At 39.1% G+C, this 19,352-nt stretch overlaps 3 protein-coding genes across 5 annotated transcripts; 1 reads left to right on the plus strand and 2 right to left on the minus strand.

Moving 5' to 3' along the window:
- Window positions 1-3,068: 3,068 nt before the first annotated feature.
- Window positions 3,069-10,792, minus strand: gtf2e1 (general transcription factor IIE, polypeptide 1, alpha). Of its 3 annotated transcripts, none has more exons than XM_044218057.1 (6): window positions 10,589-10,792; window positions 9,613-9,908; window positions 9,032-9,189; window positions 5,969-6,164; window positions 5,414-5,649; window positions 3,069-4,334 (listed from the first exon to the last, which is right to left on the minus strand). In XM_044218057.1, exons 2-6 carry the CDS (start codon window positions 9,900-9,902, stop codon window positions 3,880-3,882), a joined length of 1,335 nt encoding a protein of 444 aa, XP_044073992.1. In that variant the 5' UTR covers window positions 9,903-9,908; window positions 10,589-10,792; the 3' UTR covers window positions 3,069-3,879. The 3 variants fall into 3 exon arrangements, with proteins under 3 accessions (XP_044073992.1, XP_044073994.1, XP_044073993.1); XM_044218059.1 differs by having other exon boundaries at window positions 10,704-10,788; XM_044218058.1 differs by having other exon boundaries at window positions 9,613-9,905; window positions 10,589-10,763.
- Window positions 10,793-10,902: 110 nt separating this feature from the next.
- rabl3 (RAB, member of RAS oncogene family-like 3) lies at window positions 10,903-16,570 on the plus strand. The gene is made up of 9 exons (XM_044218061.1): window positions 10,903-11,051; window positions 11,756-11,847; window positions 12,531-12,660; window positions 12,754-12,868; window positions 13,016-13,166; window positions 15,019-15,090; window positions 15,618-15,656; window positions 15,852-15,956; window positions 16,337-16,570. Exons 1-8 carry the CDS (start codon window positions 11,006-11,008, stop codon window positions 15,906-15,908), a joined length of 702 nt encoding a protein of 233 aa, XP_044073996.1. The 5' UTR covers window positions 10,903-11,005; the 3' UTR covers window positions 15,909-15,956; window positions 16,337-16,570.
- On the minus strand, window positions 14,832-19,284 carry LOC122886112 (granzyme B-like). Its single transcript, XM_044218060.1, has 5 exons — window positions 18,005-19,284; window positions 17,669-17,816; window positions 17,273-17,411; window positions 16,655-16,915; window positions 14,832-16,461 (listed from the first exon to the last, which is right to left on the minus strand). Exons 1-5 carry the CDS (start codon window positions 18,054-18,056, stop codon window positions 16,306-16,308), a joined length of 756 nt encoding a protein of 251 aa, XP_044073995.1. The 5' UTR covers window positions 18,057-19,284; the 3' UTR covers window positions 14,832-16,305.
- Between the last annotated feature and the right edge of the window lie 68 nt (window positions 19,285-19,352).

A 19,352-nucleotide genomic window follows, 5' to 3' on the forward strand; every position in this document is an offset into this window, starting at 1 on the left:
CCAAACAATCAATCCTTATGTAATCTTCTCAGGCAAACCTCATGAAGCATCAGTCATTACAACCTGCCTTTGTGAGTCTCCACCCACACATACTCTCTCTCTCTCTCTCTCTCACACACACACACACACACACACACACAAAAAAACAAAAACAAAAGCAGCTATACACCACACCCTTCCAAATCCTGTCCCAGTGAAATTCCGCTCGCTCCCTGGATATCAACCTTACTTCCCTCTCTGTTAAATTATTCTCTTTCTTTAACAAACAAATGAGCTCACATGCATGTATGAATACTTGTGTTCCAGACGTTAACGCAGGGAGGAAAAACACAATAATAAAGACGCCCTCAGAAGAGAGCTGACAGCAATGTGCTCAATCTCCAGTATCCATGTTAAACTCATTAAAGTGCGACAATCTATTACCACCTGCCAGTACGCCATACCTGATCTTCAAGGTCGTATTATTTTTTTACAGCTTGGTGGATTCCCTACTGAGTTCTCCTCACCCTCCCTGTAACACAGCCCCCTCTCCCTACACTCAGGCTTGCCTTGGCAGATCAATGGCACAGCATGAGTTTAGGTTTTTAATTGAGCTGTCCTGAAGGGTGGGGGATATTTTAATGAGGCCAGGTCCTGTTTTCATCCTGACCTTTGAGGCTCTGCCCTACAGGTGTCCATCCTCTAACTTAAAAGGGATGTATGGGCTTGTAGGGCTGCCCCAGAAGTGTCAGACCTCTCCAAGCTCCTCTGCTTAGCTTGACATTTTCACCTGAATCTAATATGCCCTGTAGAGTTTTTTTTTTAGCCATTACACAAGATCTGGTGTACCAGTGCTATCCTTCAGCAAGATGAACAGGTTGTTCTGTGGTCACATGTATAAATGATGTATATGAAGTACTTCATCCACACCAAGCACTTTTTCAGTCAAGCACAGTGCATGAATGAGTGGGTAGTGTAAAGGTCAAAGGTAATAAGCAAAGGTTTAAACCTAACCAAAGATGCAACATATTACCATAGAAAGAGGAAGAGAATCTATCAGCTTATAAAGCTAAACAGGGCTTCATCATTCCTGGAAGCTCGAAGCATGTGAACTATTCTGCTCAATTGGGCCTACATTTTGGTGAAAGCTGCAAAGTGGTAGCACGCACGACTGATTTGTTATGAATTTTCAACTTTAGAGTCTAAAGTTTTAAACTTTAGACGGTTTCTGTAATGCCACCATCAGGACTATTGGCCCACAATGCCTTTTGAGGACATTTGGCATAGGACTGGACCTATGTGCAAAATTTTGTTTATTTTCAAACATGGGAAGGCAGATTCCCTAGGAATAATAATAATAATAATAATAATAATAACATTGGCAATTCCAAGAGGGTCCAGCAGCCTAGCTGCCCGGCCCCTAATTATTGCTCAAAATAGAAAGCAGAGAGAGGGGTATATTTTGCTGCAGCATGCACCATGACAGGTGTAACATTTAGTATTGTATTTGAAAAGGCCTGTTTTTTCTAAGTGCCAGGTCTGCGTCAGTATTCAGACTTTGAGGTGAAATTGCCTGCATTATGAGTAGGTGACCCAGTGCCGTGGGTTACTGTGGTTACATCAAAGCAGTCATTATTTGGAAAGCCACATGACAAAATACCCTATATCCTGCTGGAACACATCTGGAGGAGTACTGGGAGTGTGTTTGCCCAGTGGGAACTGCCTCAACAAATAACTGTCACCTGGATGTGACCCAACAAGACAGGAAAGGTCTCACTGGGAAGATATTACCATGGAGTGGAATCGTATGAAAAACATATTAGCTTCCCTGCTGTGGGATTTTTCTCCTTCATTTCTCTTGGATTGAAGCTTTTATACATGAGAACATCTGTAATCTTGATTATGCCATCTGTTTTTATAATAAACTGCACCATCCTTGATTACGGAATAAACAAACACACCAACAAGTCTGACTAGATCCTAAAGAGGATGTGGATATGCATTAGTGGCAATGAGTAGTATTTGTGTAATTTGACGCATATCATAGATTTTTTAAATTCATAATACATTTTTATTTTTTTAATTTGAATCCACCTGACATCCTCCAATCCACTGATACTGTATGAAATCTGTTCTCAGGTTGAATGGTAAATCCTGTAGCTGCAACATCTGAGTCGCTGATATTTGTCACTGACAGCATAGGTCCTGCTCAAACAAGGGATATTGTTGCACATATTTTGCATTAATTTGAAATTAATTTTATAACGATAAGTAAAAAATTACTTTTTCTTATTACTGTTGTATAAGAAAGGCCTTGTAAAACATTCATTTGGAACACACAAATAGTGCAAAAACCCAAGGGGTATAAAAAATCTTTTACATTACTGAACATAAGTGGATTTGTTGCCAGACAGTAATGAAAGCATCACATTAGTTTAACGTGTGCATTAGAGGGAGAAATGTGGTGGGACCACTGGCCTCCTGACACGTTAGTAGGAGGCATTTAACTGTGTGGACAATAAAAGCAAACAGATGATATGTCATGGACGGTAAAAAGAAAACTAAAAAGAAATGCATTTTCATGAAGTGAATATTAATTCAGAAAAACAAAAAACACTGTCCAAAACAGTGTCCAGATGACTACGTCTGAAACCTTTTCTACGAAAAAAACACTGAATTGTAAATGATGTACACTACACCCCTTGTTTAAACATGGTTTAACTGTGTCAGAGACATATTTCCTTAAAGTCTCATATCTTTTGCTGCTTAGATCGTTTAATATTAATGATCATTTAAAATAGTGGCAACACGGCCTTTCTAGCCAACAGCTGAACAGATCTAAGGTCCATGGTGTAGGAAGAAGTCATATCCAGACACAAAAACATGGTGTGACATTTTGAGCGTCACCTATAAATAGTTTTGTGGTATAATTTAGAGCACCCTTATTAGAGTCTGTCTTGTCCACTTATCTGAGAAGACAAATGTCATAGTGACCCCTTCCTTTCATATTCTGAATTGCTTGTAAGTGTAAATGCTAGTACACAATGTTTTCATTGATCACTAGGTACACATTATCATACGTCCGTGCATATTGGTGTACTGCAGTATCTTTTTATTACAGATAGTTCAGAATAACAAATGTTTTACTGAAAACCACAACAATTCACCCATATCTTCTTGTTTCTCTTGTTCAACATTTGCCTGAGAGGAGCTTTTAAATCCAGTCTGAATTTGTTACAGAAAATATTCAGCCTAACACCATGTCTACATGGCCAGCGTAGTGAAAGCAGCCCGTCGGCAGCACAGCAGCAGCTTCGGTCCTCCTTCAGTGTCACACTGCTTACGTTCAGCCACAGTACTGCTATGCACACAGATGTCTTCTGGCAGAGCTCATGGCCCAATACACAGTCAACGTAGCCATACGGAATGAGTGGGGGAAAAAAACTGACTTGAAGCACTGAACATATGCTTGTGTGTAGAGAAGCTTGTCTGTTCCGTCAGATGCATGATGTAGACAGACTGTTTAATTTTCATTTCAGATGCAAGTTTACCGGACTAACAAAAAACTAATTGGCACTCTGTGCACAAACTGCAGCTGGCCAGCTCTCTTCTGGTTTGGTGACTGAGAATAAAAAAATACTTAGGACAGAATACTAAAGGTGTGATCACTTAGGCAACACTGTCAAAGCATGTCCTTGGTTCTAGCTGACTGTAAATACTTCTTGAGCAACCCCTGTTTTTCTTTAGAAGTTGTTTGCACAAACATTTCCTCAGATATCACCATCGACACTGAGACAGCAGAGGTATACATTTGGGAACTCAAAGCCTATCCATCAAATTGTTTCATTATGTGTGTGTGTGTGTGTGTGAATGTATACATTTATAAAAGTGTGTGAGTGTTCAGAAGTACATGTCCTGGAAGAGGTTTCGTCCCATTTCAATGTAGGCCTCCTTCTCCTGTGCAGACATCTGCTCCACTAGCTCTGGCCTCTGGCTGACCTCTCGGTATGAGAACGACCGCCCTCCCACCATCACCATCGGCTCATCCCCCACCTCCTCAAACTCATCATCGTCCTCTTCCTCCTCCTCGTTGGCCCGATGCTGAGCAGCTGCGGCAGGGGGAGGACCTGAGGGAGAGTCGTCATCTGATTCGCTGGTGTCGCTCTCTGAGTCGCTGGCATTAGCTGTGGCGGAGGTGAGCCCCTTTGTAGCAGCACTCGCTCCACCTCCACCTACTCCTGTCGCACCCCTCTTCTCATGGATGAGCAGGGCACGCATCACTTCTTCATTTTCATCTGCCTGACCAATTCCATGACCAGTGGCTCCATCCTGGGCTCCGGGTACAACGTCTCCACCTGTGGAAACAAAACAATTACTTATACTACAATTAAAAATATATCCACTTCTGAAGCCATTCTTTTGTGTAACTTCCTCTGAAACTTTCTGCTTTATAACCCTTTTTAAGACGTCAAGATCTTATGATGCGGTGGGTCCGTCTAGGCTCCTATCTCACAGCCTCATCAATATTACTTATTGCAGGTCACTTTCGGAACAAAAACTTTACTTAAACCACGTCACTTTCAGATGTCATGTCTGTTTCCAGGCTCTAAAGGGCAACAAGATCATTACAGACAGACACACAGAGACACACCTCAGAGACAGGACGTTTGGAAGGCAAAATTCATGCAATTTCCACAGGAATGGATTTTATTAATGAGCAATCCTTGCTCAGTCATGCACTAATCAAGCCTCTGATTATTTCAATTAAGCAATTATGGTTCAATGGGAGTCTGGCCAGGCCTGATTGCTGCATGCCCTTGGGTGGAGAAACAATGTCAGCATAAGATAGCTTGGTGAAGGAACACTACGACAGAGGGAGATGACCTGGGTTGGCCTGTAATACCCTGTTTTGACTACAAAGAGGACAGGGATTGAAATTCACAGGAGAGCAGTCAAAGGTGTGGGTCTGGATTGGGTTTGTCTCTGTCCATCTTGACCATCATCTGACTATTTTCTGGAAAACCCAGTGCGTTCAGCCAGCCTCACCATGGACAGGAAATAGCATTTATGATTAATGACTGTGAAAACAGCGTCTGAGAGTGGGAGGGAATTTAATGTGGAATTTAATGTCTTCCGACTCATAGAGTGGGAGATCTCGTGATTATGGCAGAGAATTAGCTTGATATGGAAAAACAACTGCACCGATGTGCCATTGCTTTGGGTTCAGCAGTGAACAGCAACACTATGGTAGCCAAGATTTTGGTATGTGCATGCAAAATTATACAATCTTTCATACTAAAACTCACAATATTAGATTGTCCTCCTAAAAATGTGCCTGATGTCTACAACCTTTTGCCATTAGAATAGTGTGAAAGCGACATATTGACTGGTTAGCACTTAGTGACTGGGTGGTTTGCAAGAAAACCTTACTTACTGTTCTGGAGGATGTCAGGTTCGCTGTAAGCACCCTGCACGGTGCTCTGGGTCAACCAGACGGGCCTCTCCTTAGGTGCTTTGCCCTCACTGGCCTGCTTCTGCTGGGCATCCTGCTCCTCCATGCTGATAACCACATTCTGGGTGTACAGGTCAGCGTAGGATGAGCCTTTGTTAGACCAGGCTTCACGGTGTTGGCCTGCAGAGTTTAGTCCGGATGCTGCAGCACGTTCACGGCTAGAGGAAAGATTCAGTAAATGTCCTTTAAAATATGGTCTTCAACAGTTCAACAGAATTAATATGTGCATACATGAAAAATGTGTTCAAACTAAAATTCTGGATCATTATTGTGGCTTAATAGAATAGAATAGATTTCCAAGGTGGCACAAACAGTAATGAGGTAGAACCAATTTCACTGAGGCCATTATTGCTGTTAACAGAGGTGGACTCCCATCTGTTGTCAGTGAAACTGCTCCAGGATGTGACTCGAGGACTGACGTGATGCTAACTGAGGGGAATAGGTGGTGTATTTCTGTGAGGTTTGCCAGAAACCGACCTCTGTTTCAGGGCAGGAATCTCAGTAGGCTCAGGCTCCAGCAGGTCATGGGACAAGTTAACATCTTCTGTCTCACGTAGCAGCACATAGATGGGCTCGATCTGCTCATTGAAGCGTGCCACCTGTGTCCTGGCATCAGGACAGACAGACTCATCCTCTTCTACTTCTGTCTGGCAGAAGGTGCAGCGAAATGTACCTGTGGGTTAAGAAAGAACTCTGTTTAAAACAAGTAAGAGGGGATATTCAGGTAACTTACCTGGCAAAAGCAGATACTGTGTACCCACAATCTTGGCACATGCCTATTAGGCATTGCCTTTGCTTTTAGCGTATGGCTATAAACTGACTTTGCAAAAACCACTTGCAGAAATGGGCATAGTTGGGAATGTACTGTAGTTTTGACCAGTGTGTGTGCATGTTTTTCCATTTAGAAGGCTAAGAATTATGTACAGTATATCTCTCATCATATTTGCTGCAGTTTACTTTAAGAACGAACACACATGCACAACTCCTGAGATAAATTGATAGTCATGAGTGCTTTCTCACTGTGTATGTGATTTCCATGTGTGTGCCACAATAAACCACTGCACTATTTGCTGTGATTTGGAGGGTTTATGTAGGCTACTATACATGTTCACTTTTATGACTGACATTGTGGATTTGTAACCAATCCTGTGATACCTCAGTTCCACGCTCCATTCAATTTATTTATTTATTTATATAACAGCAATTTATAACGTAAGTTATTTCATTGCACTTTTCCCACAGAGGTAGACTGTACTCTTTATAATATTATTTACAGAGCCCCAACAAATCCCACCTAGCTAAGAAGTGTACTTGTACACAAAAACAGTAATCTCCTGTTCATAATGAGACAGGACAAACGTTCCACCTTGTATATGCTGATATTTGCATTCCTGCAAGTCTGAAACAAAAAAAAAAGAGCACCAGCACAGAATAAATGGTAAAAGGAAGTAATGTTTGATGCGCAACTAAAAAAAACAGCTATTTTTCAGCCAAAAGCTGAGTGGACCTACAGTACTTGTCAGGTGGAATGAGTTTAAAAAAAAAAACATGAGTCTTACAAAGAGAGGAGGGTACATTCACACAGCAAAGTGTGAAAAAAAAAACCTGAGCCAGAAGGTCTTCGGCTCTCTTTTGTGGGTCAGAATGAGCTGGAAGACCAGTAATGTCATTTCCCATCCCTGTGAGGTCTAACTGAGTGTTGCTGGCCCTGAAGAAGCAACCAGTCCATCAGAATACCTGTGAGTGCCAGGTATTCTTTTTGTCAGCCTCTGTCAGGGTGCAAGGTTACTGCCTCCACAGCAAGATTTGCTGCAGTTGAGATATGCTTAAACAAGAGACAAGTGCAAAGGAATTGGCAAGACGATTACAAATGTGCCACCAGGAAGACGCTGACGGTGTCAAAACAGTACCAGGAAGCTGGGAATGTGGACTTTTTCCACCATGTCATTTACACTGTGTATTTTAGCAAACAACATACAGCATATCTTGGTGATGCACTTTACTGAGAGTGAAATCACCGCCATACCCAAAAATTCTGGGTAGACGATTTGCAGAAAATTCAGTTCAATTATATGCCATAGTCTTATACAGAGACCCTCCTACATACAATGATCAATATATGTAAACATTTGTCATCCTACATTATGTAGCCTGCTACCAGCATCAACTGGGAATTTTGTATATTCAGGAAATTTGTTACTTGAATTGAGGGAAAACTGGAGTTTTCTGCTGAAGTTGCAAATGATTACACAGTAGCCTTACAGATTTCAGTGGACCTACCTGATTCCAATTCAATTGAGTAAGCACTGGTGACTCGTGTGAGTTGCTCATGCATTGGTTATGTTAATCAACTAAAGATTTCAAAACCAAGTGCGAGTCTATGTCTACGCTAATGCCATGGTTATTCAGCTTTATCTTCCCTTTAAATTCTGCATACCTCCACCCACACTCTGCTTAAAATGATTTAGACTTGCTGGTTACTACTGTTACTCACATGTCAAACACAACATAATGGATAACCCCTAGTGATAAGTGAGTGATGTGATGCCCATTTAGAAGCATGGTTTTGGACAGCTGCCAGCCCATATTGATGCAGGGTGAGAATCAGATTTTAAAGTAAGTCACTTCAGGCCTTTTGTTGTGATAGCAAATAGTTTCAAATGCAATTTTCAGCCCAATTGTAGCTAAGACACCAGAAAACCTAAGAAATTTAAACCTAAGAAACTGAACAAAAACACTTGCCAAGTATTCAATTCTAGATTAATAATTTATTGATCAGGTGTCAAAAGCAAACTGATTTTAAGTTGTTCCTTGTCTTTTTCCAAAGTTTTCTTTTTATATTTATATTTATTTCCTTCTTACTAACAAAAGTTGAGACAAATAAGGGACTTCCCTAATAATAATAATAATAATAATAATAAGACATCAGTTTTACAGTTTCCCTACTCGGTTTTATATTGGCTGGTTGCACGAAGCCACAACCTGCACTGGAGTTCACAAGAAACACAAGAGTCGTTAGGTCTTGAGCACCTTCTCCTCTGAGTTACCAAGCTCAGGTATCATATACCTAATTTTGTGCAAGTGATGTTATTGTTGTAATACATGCCAGGTCTTGAGACCACGTTTCAATGCTCTTTGACTCATCTCCAATGAATTTTTCTTCCTAAAACAAACAGACAACTGTACAATGGTCATTTGTCTGTGTGTGCTTTGTAAGAGAGCTGTCACCATCTTTTCCATACAGCTACCTTGTCTGACATTGAACTGGGTAGTCACCTTACACCTTTATGGTCAAAGGTGTTGTTGTAAAGAGCATGTTGAAAAATGTATTCTGTGTAGTTATGTTCTTACTGCATTTAGATGCAAATGTGTGACATGCTTAGGAAAGGTACATCTAATAATACCATGATATCATACTGTAAATAGTAAACAAAAATTTCCACAATATTTTATACTTTCTCATATTCAAGGATATTGAAGATCAACACCACCAACGTGCTACACAACTGTAGATAATTAGTTTTTTCTCTCAATGTTTACCTGTCATAGGGTCAAACAGCTGATTGGCCTCTAAGTCGGTGAAGGTGGAGAAGCAGCAGGGGCACCGGAAGGAGGCACGGTTGGTGGAGTCTCGCTCATCTGTCTCGATGCGCCGTCGCATGTGATCCAATTTATACTTGACCACGTTGACTAGTACCCTGAGAAATCAGGTGGGTAAAGCTTTATAGTATGCTACATATTGACATGGGAGGATAAATTCTTAAAATAAAAAACAACACAAAAAACCCCATTAAGGAATTTGTCTATATAAAAATCGATTTATTTTCTAAATGAGTGTGTGGCACCTACTAACTATCACTTACATGTAAATTAAAGTGTAGTTTCTAGTGTTTTAGTACTTAAAGTGCTAGTAAACATCTTGGCAGACAAGCATAGGTCTTATTTTTTCAACATTTTAACATTGCTGAGATGAGACAATGACAATGCCAATACCTGGAGGGTGGTTGCCTGGTGTCACCCACCTCTTATTCTTCCAAACTTACAGCTAGATCAGAACTCATTGTGTATTACTGTGTCCATTATCTGCACTATTAAATGCAAACTAAAAAGAGAATAACCACCTGTAGTTGATGAAGTAGTAGTTGTGCCGTGTTGTCTTGCCATCGGGAGCCGTTTCCACTCTCATGCGGCACTTGACAAACTTGTCTGCCTTCAGGGTGTTGAGTACTGAGCGCAGCTGTTTACGGTCAAACTTGAGCAGCTCCAGCATGTCCTCCTCACGTACACATGGGTTGCGGATCAGCACATCCAGGGCCAAGGCATGTTCCACTCCATAGAAACCCCTTACAACCTGCTTGGCTAGCCGCTTAAGTGCTGCTGGGACCTCGGTCAGTAGCTCTGGTTCTATCATCTTCTACTGTGGAGAGAGAGGAGACCTCTTGTGTAAAGATCTGAGACAGCAGGCAGGAACTTTAGGGGAACAGGGCAGGGGAGGACTGCCAGAGACTTTGTTTAGCATCAGTAGGTAGGTAACCATAATCACTCAAATCCTGGGAGGGAGATTAGGTAAAATCTGGAGGGAATTGAACGATATATTGAGCAGCACAAATACACTGAAGGAAATTTGAGGGGAGAGAAGAGCGTATTTTGTGAATAACGTTCCTCCCCCTTTACTCGATCCTTTCCCTTAAGAGTGTTTGCTTCAACGTAATGCCTCTGCTAAAGTGGTGGATAACTTCCATTAACACGTCTTGTTGCTTTGTGCTAACATATACGCAGTGGTAGTTAATACTGCCAGACCTGACTAATGGTACACTGCCAGCTACATTGGCTGTTAGATTGTGGCAACCTGACTTAGTCTCTGTTATTTGTCTTTGTTCGAGTTAGCTAAATTAACGTCAAGCTAAGTTAACGCAGCAACTTGGCTGTAACTACTGGTAAGGATACTATAGTGAGATAGAAACGGTATAGTCGCTTAAGCCATTATCTTACATTATCTTTACTTTTTGCTATTACCTTACGTTAACTAAACTCAACGTTACAGCTCACATCAAGTTAGTTTGGTGACAACCGTTAGTCAGTTAACGCCAACCTTACCCGATACTCTTTAACTCTATGTTAACGGTTACGCCAAAACCACCGCTTTCTTAAGTCATTTCAGAGTCCGCTGACTTTGCCTCTAACAAACACAGCTAAAACCCACTGTACACACTTGCACTTCTGAATCTTTTAACTGCTAGGTTAGCTAGCATGCTTCATGACTTATTTTGAGAAGACAACCCCGGAAATAAAACCACAACTGGAACAATGGTTTTCGTAAACTCCAATGCCTGAGCTATAAATCGTGCATTCAATAACCAATAGAAGCAAAGAAATATTGATTGATATATATTTTGACGAATGGCTATCCTTTCTGTCTGATAGAGTAATGATTTGGAACCAATCAGATTAGAAAATAATATTCGCAGGCGGGAGTTCCACTGTTTTCTTCCGGGACGCTGCTGTCACCAAAAAATGGCTTCTCTTGACAGGGTAAAAGTATTAGTTTTAGGAGATTCCGGTAAGTTAAGTACCATTTTCTCAATTCAGACTCTTATAAGAACCTATCTGCTTTATTTTAAAGACATTTTTTTATTCTGGGCAAATATCTCCCGGTTTGCAACCCTTTTAATGTTTAAGGGACTTAAACTCCTGCCAAAAGTGTGTTGTTGCAGTGGCTATGTAACGTTAAACCTGTATACCTACGCAACATAATTGTAGTGTCTACAGGTGAATTCGGGTTAAAGGTGGAACGGCAAGCGATGCTTAAATTAAAAGCAATAATTGTACCTGTTAGCCTATAATGTATAATCTCATTGCAGACCTAAGTTGTGCATTTGCGTGTAATGAGACTGCTTAGTTTAATTTAAGACGAATCAACACCAAAAGCTGAAATTTTATTTGCCGAATTAAAGAAACCGCTTGTTAATTTTATTTACTGAGCATATACAGGGTATATGCTTTGATGGAAACGAAGGATATGTTACACTGACATGTTTTTTTAATGAAGGCTTGTTATCATATAAAAGTGAACCACGTCTTCATTGTCTTGCATTCAGCAGTGGTAACTTTATAGCATTATACTACATCAAGACTGAAAGTGACTGAAAGCCACATGTTATGATCTACCGGACAAAATGTGTGTCCCTGTGCCTAGGAGTCATTGCATGAGTTTGATCCCATCAAAATTGTCAGTCATACACCCACATTTCTTTTCTTTTGCAGGGGTGGGCAAGTCTTCTTTGGTCCATCTGCTATGTCAGAATCAGGTGTTAGGAAATCCATCATGGACTGTTGGTTGCTCTGTGGATGTACGGGTAAGACCTCCTAATTTACAAATCATTCAGATAAGATCTAAAATGATGGCGGCCTTTTAAATTAACCTCAGATAATCTATATATACTTCATACAACAACCTTTCAAATAACACAATTTGTAAAGGCTGAACCATACATGGTCCAAGAAATAAAGTCAGGCACTTACGACACAGACTGGAAAATATATGCTTAATAATAGTCCTAATATATCAATTATATGATTCGTAGTTGTGGAAGAAGTATTCAAAATTTTACTTAAGTAAATGTACAAAAGTATATACTTAAAAGTGATCATTATGCAGAATGGCCCATTTCAGAATAATGTAAATTCTATACTGCTCGGTAGCTTGTGAATTTCCTCCCGGGAATCAATAAAGTCTTAACCTATAATAATATGTCATAATTTATTTGTTGTATATATTTTGTATTATTAATCTGAATCTGAAGTACAATATTTGCCTCTGAATTGTAGTTGAGTAAGAAATATAAAGTAGCAGAAAATGGAAAAACTCAATGTAAAGTACCTCAATATTGTACAGTACTTGAGTGAATGTACTTTGTTACTTTCCACCACTGATGATTCAACACATTCATGTTAGATAGAAACGAGTATAGCACTCACATGTTACAGATACTTAGAGGATTCAAATAATTGAAGGGTCAAAATAACTATTCAACTACAGGTCCAAGACTATAAGGAGGGAACCCCGGAGGAGAAAACCTACTACATTGAACTCTGGGATGTCGGAGGATCAGTTGGCAGTGCCAGCAGTGTCAAAAGCACCAGAGCTGTCTTCTACAATTCAGTTAATGGTAAAGATGATTTTATGTAAATATAAAAAAACTATCTGAAATCATTAGGGTAACTATTATTTAGTTTTGTAATTTTCTTTCTTTTTTTTTCAGGAATTATGTTGGTACACGATTTAACAAATAAGAAATCCCCTCAGAATCTCTATCGCTGGTCACTAGAAGCTTTGAACAAGGATTCTTCTCCAACAGGAGTTATCGTCTCAAACGGGTAAGTAGATACGTGTGTTGGTATTGTTCGTTTTCACAGGGTGGAAAATGTATACACACTGACACAGGTATTACAGTTAAAGGTATTAAATTGTGACTGAAAATGTTGGATACTGGGGAGTTAAGTCATATTCTTTTCTCCATGCAGTGACTATGATAGAGAGCAGTTTGCTGAGAACCCAGTGCCTTTGCTGCTGATTGGCACAAAGTTTGACCAGATCCCAGAGAACAAACGCAATGAAGTTCTAACTCGGACGGCCTTCCTGTCTGAAGACTTCAATGCAGAGGAGATCAATCTAGTAGGTTAACTTTTTCATTCCTACAAGCTCTGACCATAAGCCCCTTTCAAACATGGAATCTGTAACTCTGCTGGCCATGGATGTGGGAAGTAGGGGTGCTGAGGGGGCTGCAGCACCCCCTAAAATCAAGCATAATAAAAACCATCAGTTTAACTTAATGATTTCTCCTTTTTTTACTGGGATTTATATGCGTAGTGCACTAGTGTTTGTGGTAGGAAAGAGGTTTAAATATATATTTTTTTTATCATTAATATGTATTAGTCAGAGAGAGGTCATACATATGGGCAGAAGTGGAGATACGAAACAAAAACTGATCATTTGATCATGAAGCCTGATATAACTCTGTATAATACTCAGGTTTCTCAGTGAAGTGTATAAACTACACTGCAGACTTGAGTTTCAGTTAACAGCTGTTACTCTGCAACAGCAAACAGAGTGACAGCTGTCTCATATGAACGGGTCCATTGCTGCTTGAATGGGCATCGGAAGATCCACCTATCCTCGTCTCCTGTATGAAATGCGCGTCCAGGTGCTGTCTCACTCCCCCCTCCATAGTTCAGTGTTCCTGTAGTTACTGTGGCTGCTTCGACATACAGTATGTTGGTGTTCATGTTTGCTGTCTGCTTATATACCTATATTACATATAAAGGATCCTAGCCATTCAAATGAATGCAAAACCCATGAATGTCGCACAGCATTTTGTATGATGTCATTAAAAAAAAAAAAAAGCACCCCCAACTCTGACTGACTTTCAGTGTTCCTGCTGCTGGCTTCGTTTACGTGTTAAAATAACAGCTTTTTGGTATTCAAACATAGAAATGTTCCACAAAAACATTGGTCAACTATAACAAGACCATTACAAATAGAGCTGCAATGCTTGAGTGGTATTTGGCATCTGTTACATGAAAGAGAGCGCAAAGTTCTCAGGAGCTCTTTCTTGTCTGATTGCTGGCTTGTTTTTGATAGAAAGTTTTTCAGGGGCTTGTCCAAACATGACGCTGACATGTAAAAATGCCAGCAAAAGTACAGACTAAGTACATGTCTCAAAGATTTAGTTGGACAAACAGGAAAATTGTGGATTAGATAAATGGAAAGTTGTAGTTTTGATTATGATAAGCAGCTTGTGTTTGAAAGCATCCTCCTTTGGTGTATAAAGAGCTCATTTAGATCAGTTTCTATGGAGTCAATGTAATGCTTGAATGACTGTAATATCAGCTGCAGATCTGGAATGTTTTCATTGAGTCAGTAATTACTTCTCTCAAATACTCAAGTGCTTTTTGTCACAGAAATAGAAAAGTATATCTCATTGTTTTATAAATAGGATGGATGAGTAGCCTTACATGCTCTAACTTTTTAAGTGTTCCTATTCATACAAACTTCAAAGATATGAGACAGATCAAGTTTTTTGAATGGTGGTTATTTTTCTAATCTAAACTTGCTTGTGACACATACATGTAATTTAGCAGCTCATCTGTGCAGCAAGTTTCTTCATGGGTTGATCGCCCAGCAGTAAAATCAAATCTCTGTTATAATCTGTCACAAAATAAGAAAAGGAAAGAGAGCTACAGCAACATACGTAGTAGCCCCTTTGTGTATGTTTTGAAAACCTCTGACTTTGGTGACACCTAGTGGTAGTATTAAAGAAGACACCATGGCAGACCGCAATACATGCTAAATCTTTACTGTTTATTGTTTATTTTTTCTACAAACAAAAACATATGCCATCAGAACAGTTTGAAAGAAGCTACAATCACAAACATATTCTACACATAAAGTTGTAAGATGTCACCTGAGAAAGAAAAGACTCGCTTTCTTTGAGGTTTGTGGCTGAAGTGCTATTCTATTTTCCCAGGACTGCACCAACCCGAGATACCTTGCTGCAGGGACATCAAATGCAGTGAAGCTTAGCAGGTTCTTTGACAAGGTGAGAAACCCAGAGTTTTGTAATGCGATGTGCAGTTATTTTCTGTTTCAGTAGAAATACAATGAATACAGTATGTAAAGGAGGTTATTATTTATACATAAACACTTATATCTCTGTGGTGTGGCTACTGAGGGGAGCATTAACCATCAAACATTTAATTTACAATAAGTTGGTATCCATGCAGTGCTCAAATCATAGTATTATGTTGAGGGAAATGGTGTAACAATATTTTTGTTGGTAAATTGAATTTCAATGTGAAATATTACAGTATGTAACGTTCCAAAATCACAACTTTGACGTTGTCAGTTAAGTTTAACTATGTTAAACTTAAAAAAAATTGTATTTTATTCATTTAGTAATAATAACTATTATGACCTACTGTATGTAAGGATAGTTGTTAAACAGAAGTAAGAAAGTCATGTAATTTCCTGTATTATTGTGTTGTACCAAATGTGTAACCTGTGTCTGACTTTGAATTCATGTGACATGTGACTTCAGTCTCTCAATCTCAACCTATCTCTTAACAGGTTATAGAGAAGAGATATTTCACAAGAGATCCAAGTCAAGTGAGTTTTGCATTTCCTTTGTCTTTATTTCTGTTATAAGAATAAGATCATCTAATCACAATGTCATATTTATTTTGGTTAAAGGATTTTTTCACCTGAAAGTCAGAGTTCAGATGTGACTGACGAGGACTAAGATTTAATTTCAAGGTGAACTGCTCCTTTTAAAACAGCCAATTTCTTTCACTTTCTCTGCAGATGACGGGTTTCACAGACAGAAAACGGTTCAACTTCAAAAGTTTGCACTATGACTGACATCAGTGGTCTGTGATTTGATAATGCCTTTGGGCTTTTACACCACAAGTATACCATCACACTCACTAACATACTTTCGATATCACATTTCAGAAATGACGAGACATGCCTTAGCAAGATGATGTGAAAGGTCATAGACACGTGCTATACATGTACAGTGAGATCTGGTGTTAAATTACCCAATTTCACCAAGTTTTTAATTACAGATTTTAAAAATACAATCAGTTGTGCTTTTTTCCCCGCATGCTAAACATTCACACATACCAGCTTCATGAATCTTTTTTTCAAAACTAAGACTATTAATTCTCTAAATATTTGCTTTACTAAGCCATGTTATTTAATAAGCAAGTGAAGAAAGGGCAATATTCTTGGCCTCTGAATAGTGGCTCATGCAACATTACTTTCTCTGCATCTCTTTCTTAATCCAGGGGAGAAAGAAATGGACTTTAGTGAAGACATGGGGATACTTGGGATTATTACAATCACTTGCATGGGTGAAAGCTGTTATACCCTGAGGCTTGCTGTTGCAGATCAGTGGTCCGCCGGAATCACCCTAGGAAAAAGGCAACAGAAAGACTAGATTGAGTAGTCTAAAAAAAAAAAAAAAAAAAAAAAAAAATTATACTTGTTTTTGAATGAATAAAGGAAAACAGTTTTCTCCATGTTTGCAGAATTATTGATATATTTTGTTGTATATCATGGTTGGTTATTTATTTGATGGTCTGCTTCAAATACTGTTTCATTACCTGGCAAACCCCTCCCTTGTGTTTGTCAAATTTGGTGCATATCATTTTATCAGCATTGAAATATTTTTGCCAAATATTTTGGCACTCAAAGCTGAATTGCATCTTCTCCGTGGTCTCCTTCAGTACATGTGAGGAAGGCTTATTGGTTCCAGTTTTGCCCCAGCCAGCAACGGTACAGTTAATGTTGGCTGGGATTTTCCCATCTTTCTTAGGTAATCCAATGGTCTTCACGTACCTATTCAGTGTGGCATTCTTTTTTAACTGTGAAAGAGAACAGAGTAGAACTGGAAATCACAGCAGTTATAATTGGCTTCATTTGTTATTTTGCAGTGGATTTCATGAAACAGTTTACCTATCTGTCAGACATTTCAATGTGTGTGTATATGTCCTCTTAAAGCAACATTGAGTTTTTAGATAAATCACTTCACCCCCACATTGTCACCCACTTCAGTGCAAATGTGTCAAACCACCTCGTGCAGCTTTAACACTACATCAGACATTACGAAAAAATGAAACTGAGATGATAGCAACAACTACATTGTACAAAATCCTTTACAGAGAAACAGACTTTTTAAACACCTGCGTTTTGATATGAACATTTACACATTTTAGGTTTACCTTAAGTAACATAATGTCATAACTGTATTTTCCTGTGTATTCCGGATGTGGATAGTACTTGGCCACTTTGATCGCCTGCTGACTTTTCTCTTTCTTGCTTATGTCATGTGCTCCAAGTACCACAGTCATGGGCTCAGTTCTGACAGCCAAGGAAACAAATAATGTAAAAATGTTTAGTTATACTTAACAATTATACTAAGCACTTAACACAGAAAATATTAAAAGCTATTAATAGTCATTAACAACAAATCCTTTGTGAATGACAAATAATCAGTTATGTGAATAAAACAATTATTTAATTGCAAATAATTAGTACCCATTAACTTGTTTGATTATGACATCCGAAAATGTGTTCTTGTCGCTCTATGATTCTGCATTAATGCACAATAAACTCACCCTTTGCAGTGTGCTGCAGTTAGAACAAAGTCCTCCCGAATAAGTATTCCGCCACATGAATGGTGTCCACAAGACTGGAGTGATGCCATGTAGGGTTTGGAATGAGGCTTTGCAACCTTACCACCCACTATGCCACTCTCAGAAGCCCCTTACACGAGGACAGACGGTAAATTAATATACAGATTACAAAATACAAAATCCTCAACAGCCAAATTATTAGTCTTGTGACGGAATAAAAAAAGCAAAATGAGATACTTAATTCCAACCTTATCTGTAGCCATTAAAAAGGCTTCTTATTTCTAGTCTAATTTTGAAAGCACATTCATCTCATCTTACCAGTGAAGGAGAGCAGCTGAAAGAAAAAGATAATGCAGTATGCGTGGATCATGGTTGTACAGAAGTAAAAGCTGAACAGTTTGACTGGCAGTGCTCCCCTTTACCACCTTTTTTGTAGTCAACCTTCCAACTCTCACAACGGAAACTTTGTGGGCAGGTGTTGAAATGCACACCATGAGTGCAACCCTTTTATAAGACCACCTAAAACTGTCAACTTGTCATTTGGGTTGGTGCACTTTAGTTGTTGTTAAATGGTTGTTAAATCATCAAAAATCTAAATGTTTAGCACTTCACTGTATTATACACTCCTTGTGCCTCTACATGTGGGATTGTAGTTTTATGTTACAGCAAAAAAACAATAATGAAATCTGAAAAGGTATCTTGGTAAGTTTTAATTTAATTGTGCTGTGAACAGGAGTTTAGGTCCTGTCTATTTGTGGCATCTATTTCTTGCCTAAAAATCAGAAAGGTCTATACTTGCTGTAGATAATCAGAAATATACTCATGCTTGACTCTTGCTTTTTCATCATAGGCTACATGTACTCTAAAGGAAGAGAGTTAAGGTAAATGGTAAATAGTTGAGTGGAAAACTGTGTATTAAGGCCACATTAACCACAATGCGAACAAAGGTTGTCAAACCTCAAACGCTGAACTACACACACACATACTTTCCCTTGTGTTCTTTCCTGGCTGAAATGAATTTGATGTTTTTTCAGACTTACATGTTAACACTTTACTTTACAGCTCAAGTACAGTTTTTAAATTGAGTGTTAAGAGAGGCTGTAAACAATCAGATTCTTTTGAAGCACTGTACTGAACCTGATAAGCTAAGCACTTGTCTGCTGGAGGGGTCTGCGGGACTACATTGTCCTCAGAGACTTTGTGGATTTCTGGACCTTGATGTGATACCTGGGAGTAGATTAGAAGTCAATTTAAGCCATTAATATTAATTCTTAATTTTAATTTTTAAACCTTCAACGACCAACAAGTGAGCATTTGCTGCAGAGAATGCCAGTGGGGGTTGTATGATATACTTGGCCACACACTGGGAATGTGGAAGAATGATGTCAGATTAACCCTTCACACAAGTGCCTTTTTGATAAACTGTCATGGCTTGGGTATTATTAAACACATGAAACAAAAAAGAGCAGCAATGGCTTTACAAGGGAGCTGGTAAGCCTTACACAGTATATGCCATTGTGTCTACCGACCACAAGATGAAGCTATAGGCATTTTGTGTGCACAAAATACACTTATGAAAGAGAATTAGCAGCCCAGTCCTCATAATGCATACTTACCTTATTTCTGGTACTGTAACATGTTAATGTTTATGGGGATGGCTATCCTA

Source organism: Siniperca chuatsi, linkage group LG12, assembly GCF_020085105.1.
Source record: "Siniperca chuatsi isolate FFG_IHB_CAS linkage group LG12, ASM2008510v1, whole genome shotgun sequence".
Classification (NCBI taxonomy): Eukaryota; Metazoa; Chordata; class Actinopteri; order Centrarchiformes; family Sinipercidae; genus Siniperca; species Siniperca chuatsi.